This window comes from Xenopus tropicalis, chromosome 8 (genome assembly GCF_000004195.4).
Source record: "Xenopus tropicalis strain Nigerian chromosome 8, UCB_Xtro_10.0, whole genome shotgun sequence".
In the NCBI taxonomy this organism is placed as follows: Eukaryota; Metazoa; Chordata; class Amphibia; order Anura; family Pipidae; genus Xenopus; species Xenopus tropicalis.
In genome coordinates this window covers 4,433,106-4,445,150 of record NC_030684.2, presented here as the reverse complement: position 1 = coordinate 4,445,150, position 12,045 = coordinate 4,433,106, and the positions used below count along the sequence as shown (strand labels likewise).

At 43.6% G+C, this 12,045-nt stretch overlaps 1 protein-coding gene across 1 annotated transcript in view; it reads right to left on the bottom strand.

The window, feature by feature from the left end:
• Positions 1-810: 810 nt before the first annotated feature.
• The window catches only part of cacna1b (calcium voltage-gated channel subunit alpha1 B), a 130,836-nt gene continuing 119,601 nt past the window's right edge, over positions 811-12,045 (bottom strand). The window contains exons 41-50 of the mRNA XM_031891027.1: positions 10,717-10,825; positions 10,526-10,633; positions 10,224-10,336; positions 9,951-10,063; positions 9,726-9,864; positions 9,379-9,492; positions 8,476-8,517; positions 6,014-6,203; positions 5,737-5,933; positions 811-5,422 (exon numbers count right to left, since the gene is read on the bottom strand). Coding sequence (XP_031746887.1) covers positions 4,898-5,422; positions 5,737-5,933; positions 6,014-6,203; positions 8,476-8,517; positions 9,379-9,492; positions 9,726-9,864; positions 9,951-10,063; positions 10,224-10,336; positions 10,526-10,633; positions 10,717-10,825 — 1,650 coding nt within the window. The 3' untranslated portion in view covers positions 811-4,897. The remainder of the gene's footprint in view (positions 5,423-5,736; positions 5,934-6,013; positions 6,204-8,475; positions 8,518-9,378; positions 9,493-9,725; positions 9,865-9,950; positions 10,064-10,223; positions 10,337-10,525; positions 10,634-10,716; positions 10,826-12,045) is intronic.

The window sequence follows — 12,045 nt, the reverse complement described above, 5'->3', positions numbered from 1 at the left end:
TACAGGTACTGTTTTATTATTACAGAGAAAAGGGAATCATTTAACCATTAAATAAACCCAATAGGGCTGTTCTGCCCCCAATAAGTCTTAGTTGGGATCAAATACAAGATATTGTTTTAACTACAGAGAAAAAGGAAATATTTAGAAAAATTAGAAATATTTCTTTCAAATGGAGTCTATTGGAGATAGCCTTTCCGTAATTCAGAACTTTCCGGATAACGCGTTTCCGGATAACGGATCCGATACCTGTACAGCCAATGAGATCTAATACAGTCGGCAAGCCAAACAGCCTTCTTCTGTTATCGATCGGGGCCTACACCAGGTCCAAATTAAAAAAATATACTGAAGCAAAAAGGGGAGTAAAGGGCAAGTAGGTTTCGTATACGTTACCCTTGACCATGCCAGTCAGTTTAATGCCAGAGCATGTCTATTACATTTAGGAACGTCTATGGGCCCAAGGTAGATCCCTCTTTATGCCGATATCCATTCCTAGAACTGTCAATTTTTGTTGTTTTTGTTTGTTTTTTTTTATATTCCGACCATGTTCGAAACCCTTTCTCCATTCCCTTGACTTTGACGCAGCCAACGAGATCAGATGCTGCCTACGTATTTGGAGACATCGTAATACAATCAGCGAGCATGCTTTTAACACAGTCTAAACAAGAGTTGCATGACCCCCCCCCCCCCCCCCCCCCCGCCCCATAACGTAAAACAAACTTTTACAGGGGAAAAACCAGGTGTGCGTATGCATAAGGGCAAAGGCCAAGTAATTCCGCGTATTAAAATAACAAAGACCAGGTCCACACAGGGTGAATGAAAATTCCATGCTTCTTGCACATTTTAATTTTGTTCGTTGTCGTTAAATAGTTTTTTGGTTTGTTTTTTTTTTTTTTTAAACATTTTACTTTTTTTTTTTCTTTAAAACGTGGAAGTTGTGCCTCTTCGTTTTTAAGGGAAAAAAAACCATAGAAAACATTTGGTCGCGTTGATCCTGAAGCCTTGGAACGGGAGGGTCCAGCAGATAAAGCTTACAGTGTGTGTAGAAAGGGTGCTGAGTACTTGGTTCCTCTTGTTCCTCGTTGCATAGCCCCCTAAAGGGAGAGTACCAATCTTTTTGAACGCAGAGGGAAAATGGGGGGGGGCAAGAGGCACAGGGCTTTGAAGGTCGGAGAGTTCACGTTGGCCCCCGAAACAATGAAACAACCAAACGTCCTTTGCTCCTCTGATCTAACATATGACTACGGGTGTCTAAGAGAGACAGAGGACAACCTCCCCTCCACCTTTATAGAGATTCCTTCGACTCTCTTTGTACGAAAATCCACAACTTTTTGAATTAAATCTCGGACTCTCGATAACCCAAACATACAGGAGAATATTGTAAATGAAAAAAATAAATAAAAAATAAGCATGCATATATCCCTTAGGGTTAAGGTTAGGAAGAAATGCCCGGCATTTTTGCAAATTAATGATGTGTCTGACGATGTACAAAGGGAAGGTGGGGGGTACTTAAATAGAGGTTACTCTTTGTAGTAAGACGGGTGATTTTTTTTTTTCCCAAGATATTTTTGTGTGTGGTTTTTGATAGTAGTAAAGTGTGCACATATATATGATTATATATATATCGAGACACAGCAAGAAGATAGGCTGACGTCACCCTTAACAGAAAGGTATTAAGGATCAAAAAGAGCCCAGCCAATTAGAAGTGACTATGGACAAGGCAGAGATTTGTTTCGATATGGCCGATACAATTCAAAACTCATGCAACTCTGCCTCGTTTATGGAAGGGCGATGGGATTGGGGTGATCGATGCTGAGCCACCAAGCAAAATTAAGTGAAAAACATCATTAAAATTATCCATAGAAAACAAAAAAATTTTTTGCATGCCTATGTGCTACCCGAAGTCAAAGCACTGGGGGGGGGGGGGCGGGGTCCTCTGTAGTTCTAAAGAGAACTGTAAAATATGAAGGACCCGACGAGCCTACTCTATAATATGTACAGGTCAACTCTACCAACGTCCAATCAGGTACCAAGAAAAGTGCATTGTACCTCAACAGGTTCAACATTCCCCCAATTTCACGATCTCTCATGACCGGTGATGAGATTATGACATAAAATAGCTGGGTGTAGATTGCCTTCTTATTGTGTTGTATGGAACAAAAAGAGTTTTCTTGTATTGAGAGATCTCCAGTGAAAGGCCAACTATGACCCTTGGCAAAGCCTGTCTTTAAATTTAAGGACTAGATTGTCGGTACGGTCAATAGGATGGTCCTGTTGGACTAAGTACATTACAACTCGGTTACTTGAACACCGGAGTGTTGACTAGGCCCATATCAACTTGGTTTTGTTGGGCAATAAACATACATCGTTGCTTTTTATTTATGAAACTCTAATATATAAACGTTAATTACATTTATAACCCTGTAGCACTTAAATAGAGTTCTATGACAATATAAAACATGGAGGGTGGAACAATTGTGAAATGAATGCGCGGCGAGTCATGTGACGTAAGCATATCACATGGCCAGCCGTGGAGTTAGATGAGTGAAGCTCTCATGGTTTCCAAGGGACAGAAAACTGGAGATGGCTTCCAAAAAAAGGTGCCTCTCCGTTTACAAGAGCTTTGCTCTTTCAGCAAACCATCGTCTCCGAAATATAGGCACTTAGCAGTGAAATGAGACAGAAGCCATGCTGGGAAAAAGAGGCGCGAAATGCGCAGGCTGCACATTGACCCTCACACGTAAAGTTACCCCCTTGCTTGTATCCGTTCACGATAAATTTCAAAGCCAAACCAAAGGAGCGCGCACTCAACGATTGTGCTTGGCGTGTCAGCCCACCCACGAGACACTATTATGATCCCTCCGCTGAAGCCAATGCCACTTCTGATCATTCACTTGGAAAGAAAAATATACATCTCTTGTAAAATCTGAGGCTTCTACTCACCCCGCTCACCTAATAACGTTGTGCTGAAAATACAATACTAACAGGGTCTTATAAACGTCACAACAGCAGGCACCAAACCTTCCCCTACTGCTATGGCAACACTATCATGAATCAGTGGAAGATGTAGGTATTCATGACCACATCCAATGTGGGCACTCGAGAAATCCCCTCTCAAGCCCAACAGAGTAAAAATAGTCGGGGCTATAGTGGTCACCTACAGTAGGTTCTACTGCCGACAATGATGTCTTTGGAAAATCAGCTTTTGCCCTTAAAAGTATAGTTATATGCACTGTAAAGAATAAATGCAACACTGCCGATATATCGTCATGCTTTACCATAAATCTTTATCACATTGTGCTTGATATGAAGAATATAATGCTACATATTCATGTAAAGGCCACGCGGCTCTACGAGACGTTCGCAGTCATGGAGTGCCTTATTGCCATGGGACAGGTGTACCGCCCAAGCTATTCTGAAACAAGTATGCGTAAAAGGAGTACCCTGGGCTTGTAGAGATTGGCACAGTCTGTCAACGGCAGGTCCACAAGGCTCCAAAAAAAATTTGGCACTGGGGCAGAGAGCTCGTTGCCTCTATGACTGAATGGCACAGAAAACATTTAAAAGTTAGACATCTCTCTCTACAGCTGGACTTCTAGAGAAGTGGGCAAGACTCTCACCCTGGGCATTAATCAAGGGTCTCGTTAGGATGGCAGGCTGACAGCTTTACACCCTTAGTAGAATCAAAAAAAAGGTTTAAATGGTTAGAGTCTAACAGTTCGGTAGACTGGCATGAAGACTATGTAAAGAAGCAGCTTAGGGAAGACTCCCTGTGCACATTAGTAATACATTTCAAACTGGAACTACAACACACACACACACACACACAAAATATAACACAGCTTAAACGCTGATGTTCCCACAATGTGCAACCAACTACATGCATGTTTGGACCAATGCATAACCAAACTGTATGCTATCCCATAAGAAGGCAAGGCTTCTTTCGGATTAAGAACAATGGTCAATGGACAATCAAGCTTTAGAGACACACGTCACAAATATCTCAATGTATGTAGTAATGGCATTCGAAGACCTCCAGTGTAATCGGCAAACGGTTATCCCCAGGTATCTGTAAATGAGATCAATCTGGCGGAGCAGCCATAAGCAGATCAAGAACAGAACCTGAGCGGTCCGTTCGGCTTTCATGGTTGTGTAGCAGAGAGACTTGGAAACAATTCTACAGGACAGAATGAAGGAAGAGCCCTAGATTCTTGCAAGTTGCTATGAAAACACAACAGCGACATGAGTTTTATGGCCGTTTGTGTGGATGAGGCACTGGGATAGCTTGGCCATGTGTCTGCGACTGCAAGCCGAGTGTGTGAGAACAAGGTGAGCAGAAGTCAATGTTCTGCCGTTGGGATGTGTGGTTATTGGCGTCGGATATGTACAGAGATGGAAGCAAAGCAATAGAATCTAACCCTGATATTTTCTTTACGGTGATTGGATAAAACGTTGATGCTGTATGGCCTTCACCTTGCTGCTCTCACCTACCGTCTCCATTTCTACTCTTCAACTTCATACCCTCGGCAGTTTGGGTGTCCTGCCACAAAAATAAGAGAGGAAACTGCCATCTTTGCTCGCCCACCCCACTGAACAAAATGAAGCTTTGTGATGAGATGTTTCAAAGCACATCCTATAGTCAGCTGCCCCCATTTCCGCTTCCTGTAATCCTGAGCTTGTTCACTTCCTGCAGTCGCCCCATGCTCAGAGTTCTTCCAAGATGGATGCCTCTGCTCCCGCGTACCACGCTTTGTTGTCATGGCGACTTAAGCGCCGGCTGATGATAAAACTCATCAGTAATGACTCGGGCAACCGACCCCCATCTTTGACCCTCCCCCGTGCTTCTTTCACTTTCCTCTGAAGCAGAGGTAAGAGTGGGAACATGTTGTGGGTCCCTGTGCTAGCACCAGTCATCCTCATCTGCTTCATGGTAGTAGCTTCGGCCTCTTGGAGCTGTGGCGGGCCCAGTGCTAAGCCCCAGGGTATAGTGGTAACCATTTGGTACCCTGCAGAGCTGGTGTGAATGTGAGGTCAGAGAAGACACATAGGAAGTCCGGGATGAACGTCCAGAATTGCTGGCCAAGGCTTCCTCGAAGGTTAATGTCTCCTCTGACAAAGGACAGTAACTGTCGCTATCCTGGCGTGGTCCTAAGTAGGGGTCAGACCCAATGCGAGTAACAGTGCAGGCTGAGTGGCTGGGGGAATCGCTGTACAGTAGAGTGTTGTGCTCTGATAAACCCCGACTTAGACGCCCTGGGGAATAAGCAGGCCCCCCAAAGTGCACAGGGGAGGAGTGAGCTGTCCGGTATGTAACACTGGGCCGAGGAGTAAGAGGAGTCTGGGGGAGTTGCCTCCGGATCCCCCGGCACGGGGTGCTAGCACCTGAACTGGTGAGTCGTGGACTTCCACTGGCTGAACCACTCCCCTAATTGTAAAGAAGGTAAGAAAAAAGCACATCAGACAATGCCAAATACACACAGCGAAACATCAAAGAACAGAATTCTGGGTAACATATATGTAGTAGCAATGAGCAAATCTGTCCTGTTTTGCTTCACCGAAAAAAAAAATCACAAAACTGCTAAAAATTTTTGTCGTGGTGAATTTTTGATGCAGTTTTACGAGAAAAAAAAAATTTGCCTGCCGAAAAAAATTCTAGCTAGAGTTCAGCATGTGGTTTGCTGCTGCCCTCTGCTGGACACTTGAGGATGTTACATTACGCTCGCAGAATACGTTCTCTACCTGTCTGTGCGTGCTGTGGTCTTGTCCCGCACTAGGCGACGTTGCCCGGCTGTGATCACATTGACGAGGGTGCCCGGAGTCGCGGCTTCCGTATCGGTCACAGGAGTAGAAGCGCTGTTTCTCCGACGAAGATGGAGGCTGCTGTTTCCTTTCTTGGGATCGTCCTCTTTCGTGTTTCCTGTCCCTGGTGGGGGCATCTGTAAAACAAGAACCAGGCCATAAGATAGTATCTATATATTTGGGTCACCGGTCTGTGAGAAGCTCATTGTTTCATTACCTGCATCTTCACTTTGTGGTGATCTCTCTGTAGATTTTTGCTTTCTCTCCTTCCGCCGGTGGCAACGGTGATGGTGTTGGTGGGTGCGCTCGGGTGGTACCCTTTCTAGAGAGTATTCGTACAGCTGTGCTCGCTGTGGCGGAGTCAGGGTGGAAACCGACCGCTTCATTGGACTGGTATCAGGAATCGACTGTGGATACCCCCAGTTAAAGAAAAGAAAAAGAATCTCACCATGTGAACAATGTAACCATGAAATTAACACCAACTGAACAATATGGCATCAACGGTGTTCCAAAGCTAGGCAAGAAGCTACCAAACAAGCAGCTCTTTGTCCAGTCTTGGCCTGCTTTAGAATGCTGTTTAACCTTCAACTAGGCCATCCAAGCAGTTGTTTTTGCCACATTTGGACTTTGTAACTCAGGGGTCCCCAACCTTTCTTACTCATGAGCCACAGTCAAATGTAAAAAGACTTGAGAGCAACACAACCATCCTAAGGACCAAGAATGGCTATTAGGCAGCCTCTATGCACCCTATCAGCTTACAGGGGGCTTTATTTGGTAGGAAATCTTGTTTTTAGTCAACCAAAAGCTGCCGCCAAGTCAGGAATTCAAAAATAACTCCCTGGTTTGGGGGCACTGAGAGCAACATCCAAGGGGTTGAGGAGCAACATGTTGCCCCCGAGCCACTGGTTGGGGATCACTGGTGTAACTAGTACTGTGTATAAAATGATTGGCCATAATAAATTTCATGGGAAAAACATATAAGTTCTGCATTTCAGCATCGTGGTCTACGGGGAAATTCAAATAGACATTTTCCCCATCAAACTGTATTTGACCTTGTCATGTGCTGACAATCCATATCTTCATAACCTCAAGGCTGAAACTTAGCTTGACTTTTCTTCAAGGTTCTGTACCAAAAAGTGTGGCCTTGTTGTCTTTTTTTTCTGCTATTATTGTTGCCCTTCTTACTTGGCATGGGGATAAAAAGTCCCCCAAGTCCTACTGGATCATAAATTCTTTTCACAGCTGTGCCCTACTGCAAACTGGCATGATTTAGTTTCATTGAGGCTTCCAAGACATGTCTCCTTTGTATTTCTCTGGAAATAAACACCTCGATGTTGGATGGGACTCAAGGACTCAGCAAACACAGAAGCCCATAACTCACAATGGTGGGCTGGAATTAGTAAATCAATATCTAACAGTAGGATAACGATCCCTTTACAGCCACATTACCCAGTAATGGAGCCCAATTTTGGTTTACCTGCTCAGCATTGATTTTCTGTCCTCTTCTCTCCTAACACTCATCTGTTGTTACCCTTCTCTCTTCAACACATTACAGCCCCCATAGTGAGCAAACTATATAAGCCAACATTTGCTAGAAGGTCCTGGTCCAGCTTTGCCCTGTGGGTTGGGACCTCTTTGGGGGTCAAACGACCCTTTCACAGGGGTTGCTTAAGACCATTGGAAAACACATTTCCGATGGTCTTAGGAACAATTTTATGGTTGGGGGTCACCACAACATGAGGAACTGTATTAAAGGGTCGCGGCATTAGGAAGGTTGAAAACCACTGCCCTACTGCCTAAGGCAGACGTCCCCAACCTTTTTTTACCCATGAGCCTCATACAAGAGTAAAAAGTTGGGGATCAAAAGAATCATGAAGAAAGTTGGCTGAATGCGGCTGAAACAAGCCACCAAGCCAAGAATTCAAAAATAAACACCTTCTTTGAGGATAAGAATTGGACAGTGTGCAGTTTGTTCTTCTAAATCCATCTGAAAGCCCAGCTTGAAGGTTAGTTAGGGTGAAAACGCATCTACTGTCAGACATTTATGGAACTGTGTCTGTATGGCTGACATTCCTAGATCTATAAACTTGCTATGATCTTAGGGAGGTCTCAGCCCAAAGACATATAAAGGCTTCTTTTTATTAGCTCCATTAGAACACTCCAGGTAAGTAAAGCTAATCTTTCCCAGTAGTTCTGGGAACTACCTCACTGTGCCTCTTGCTTCTAGGCCAGCGGTTCTCAATCTGTGGGTCGGGACCCCTTTGGGGGTCAAACGACTCTTTCACAGGGGTCGCCTAAGACCATCGGAAAACACATGTTTCCGATGGTCTTAGGAATAGTTTTATAGTTGGGGGTCACCACAACATGAGGAACTGTAATAAAGGGTCGCGGCATTAGGAAGGTTTAGAACCACTGTTCTAGACTGTTCTTTTTCCCATGGTCTGATGGGGGTGGGGCTTAGTAATAATTAAGAAGCCACAGGGGGTATTTCTGAGTGTATTGATCTCTATGGGCAGGGTAAAACAGGTAGATGGACAAATGGCAACTACAGGGAGATCCTGCTATATCAAATTGTACTACGCTTCTTTCCCAACCCACAGGCGTCAATACAAGGACCCAATGTAGCCCAATATGTGGCTTGCTGTTGGTAAGTCATGTAAAATTAACAAGGCTACATACGGGAAGGTAACCATTTCCGGGGGAAGGAGCACGGCTTCTCGGCTGATGAGAGACAGACAGGTGAAGCGGTTCAAACGGCATCACGGTAGACCAGCGGCAGACAGCATGGAGGACGGGAGAAGGGCAAGGGGAGAACAGGGAAGAGGCAAGGGGTAGGTATAAAGGAAAGTCAGGAAGGGGTACAGAGAAAGACAGAACCACAAGACCAACATAAAGACAAATTGAAATCAGAGCAGAGATGGACAAGAGGGTCACATGGGATAGATGGAAAATGGAATGGAAATGGAATTCGAGGAGCAGGTAAGGAATTGGTTGAAAAAAGGGAAAATACACGTCAGAATTGAGCATAAATATGTGTTCAGCACCCCGCATGTTGTAGACCAGTGTCCATCTTCCACCAGGTACATGACCAATATTCTTTCTCCCCTTATAGTTCTTCCATTCATCAAGGTTCATAGTAGGTTTATATAAGGGTTCCTCAAAGGTTCCCTTAGTTATTCCTAAGGCTCTTTATATGTCAAGATCCATTGTGGGTCCACTCTAACCTAACCTGTTCTTTTCTATGACTTTGGAAACATCAAGGTTTGTGATGGCTTCATTTATTCATCTTCTATGCACTAGGATCCATAGTGATCCCATCTTTTCAAACTTAACTGTCTTGACATGTATGTTGTGTATTTCGCACACTTAACCACATCATATTAGCCCATGTTTCTCAACACATGCCAAAATCTGTGTGCTTGTGCTGACAAATGTCATAGGTATTTGTTAATTGTCCATCACATCATAACTTTCTGTACATAACTTGTGTCTGTTGGCTTGTGAAACATCTGGGGCTCATATGTCTGTCAAGTTGAGTGCCTAACAGATGTTTCAAGCTCTTTTCTTTTGATTTGGACTCACGTGGGTTTCAGCTGCTAGCCGTGGCATGGAAACTGCACGACCCTGAGACTCCAAGCCCGTAGGGTGTTCTCCTCCATTAGACAGAGTCTGTCCGATTTGCTTCATCTCTACAGACTGAAGAGATATGTGCATGTTACACGTGAATAGGGTAAAGGCATTTAAGGTATATAGAGTAGGATCTATTGTTATTACACAATAAGCATGCCCTCAAATGTTACTATCAATTGGAAAGAATATAGTACTTGAGACACTGGCTGCTCAGAAGAGGTTTGGGCTTGTTTATACAGAGATCATTATCTCTTGTTCGAATTCAATTAAAGGCAGAGGTAGAGAAAAAATGTGTTTACCTGTTTGCCATTTCTTTGTGCATGGATCTCCTCTGAGTGACCTCTCTGGAAGGCTGTGCTCCTCGGAGTAGAAAAGGGATCTGTAGCAGGTTGGGTTCCCCAAGAACTTGACTCTCGAATACCCATATCTTGATCTGGCCTGAAAAAACGGAGGCAGCGTTAAGTTGTCGTAAAGCCTTGTCTTCACCTGTACGATGAAGAAAGTGGGTAACATGGAGAACTTACACCAAACCACCGTTGTTCAAAGAAGCTGAGCTCTTCTGACGGATAAACATTTTGGAATTTCCAAATGGTTCCAAAGTAGCTTTCAACGGCTGGAAAAGGGAGACTGTACCAGTCTGTAACACACAAAGACATTCCATGAGAATCCATGATGCCACCAGCTAGGCAAAGTTTTCCTACGCCATACCACTATATATCTAAAGTTAGCCTTCAGACTCATATATTACTTCAGACCTAACCCAATCAGGCTAAAGACCACATCCAGTTAGTTGTTACCTGAGAAAGGACACCAGACTGTGGGTGGGATTGATCACGGTTGTTTTTATTCTGCTTGTAGAAGTCAAAGATCATTAGGGCAGCGTAGACCTTCCCAACAGTCAGTTCATCGGCTGCAAGGCATGGCAGGTCATTGAAATAAGTGAAAAAACAGCACACACTGTACAATCAGCCAATGCATAGATACTATGAACAAAGAAAGCCCAGAGGGGCCTAGGTTGAGGGGTGCATAGGTTGTGATTAAAAATATTTGCAAGGAACAGGAGCTTTAAGAAGAAAAGGAGAAGAATGAGTCGACTTACGCTTATGAGGTGGTACCAGAAGATCCAGAGTCTTCTGAGAGAGGTTGGGCCACACAGATGAGACTTCTTTCCTCAGTTCAGCATCACATTCATGTTGTTTAATTCCACCTTAAAGAGGAAGAAATATATGATTTGGTCTGTTAACACTCTTCATACAAATAGAAACGTAAAGCGGGATCAGAGAGGCCCACCTGAAGCCAATTTAATATCCAGAGCGGTTCGAATCAATGCCATCAAAGTCGAGGTGAAATGAACAGTCAGGTCTGTGTCAGAAATAGGCATATTCATCCTTACGAGGCGCTATAAAAAAAAGATCAGGTTGAAAATCAAGTTTGACAATTTCCAGACCTAATCATGAAAATGGCTCTCAACCAGATGTTCATGATGATGCCTTCAAACAAAAATCTGTTTGAATTCCTTCAAATGACTCCCCGACGCTGATTTTATACCAACTGTATCACTAAAACACACTCCAGTAGCTTATTCAGATGTTCTTCAGCATTTGTTTTAGGAGTATAGTCACAAATTTCACCCAGCTGAAATGTTCCAACTGGATATATGCCAGTAAAAATAAGAACTGGAAATTTGTTGGCCTCCTTTTGTGTTTGTATTAAATAGAAATAGAACCATCAATGATATAGCACAGGCAGTAGGGTGATGAAGTTAGCATCACTCCCCAACTAAAATTTGTTGGTCTTTAGGGACTACGGCGGATGGCTTTTCTAAAGACAGCTCCTTATATTTTGGAGAAACGTTAACTACCACTTAAAATTCCAAAGGTCATTAGAGTATGAACCCAACCTCAATGGAATTTCATATAGAAGTAATATAAACATGTGAGAAATGTGTGGGCTTCATGGTGGTACGAGGAGAAGGCAATCTAGGGATGGATATGTATCGTAGATATGGAAACCTTTTCATTGGGCATCTGGAGCAACTGGATGAGAACCACCACTCATGAATGATCATGGACTCAATAAAGCAGATACAAATAATCATGCTCAAAGTCAACAAGATATCAGACCGTTCCATGGACTGTTTTTCCCCTGGATTTTTGCAGTCGTATCGAAGACACAACCCAAGAGAACAACAGACATTTTTAAGAAATTAAAAGTAAAGGGAATATAAAGAGTGCAATTCCGAAGAAGTATACATTCATAGACATCCAGCTACATAACAAACATGCACTGAAAACGAAAAAAAAAAAGAAATGCAAGTTGTCATGCAAAGGAGAACATGCAGTCAAGAGGCATTTATTGTGGGAGTCGTAAGAGGTTCCTCTGCAAGAGACATTAGAAGAAATGGACAATAAAAGGCTCATGGGGAGCACTCACTGTCCCTTTACAGGGAACACTTAAAGACATGAGATCCCTCCAGCCATGACTGGGTGGAGCTCAATGGGATTTGAAAGTTCCATCAGCGGTAGGAGTTTATAAACCTGCAGTTGGCAAGTTCTGCTTAAACAGGGCGAGTGACTCCATAGATAGGGCTTGACTGGGCAAGGCGGAGAAGAAACAAAG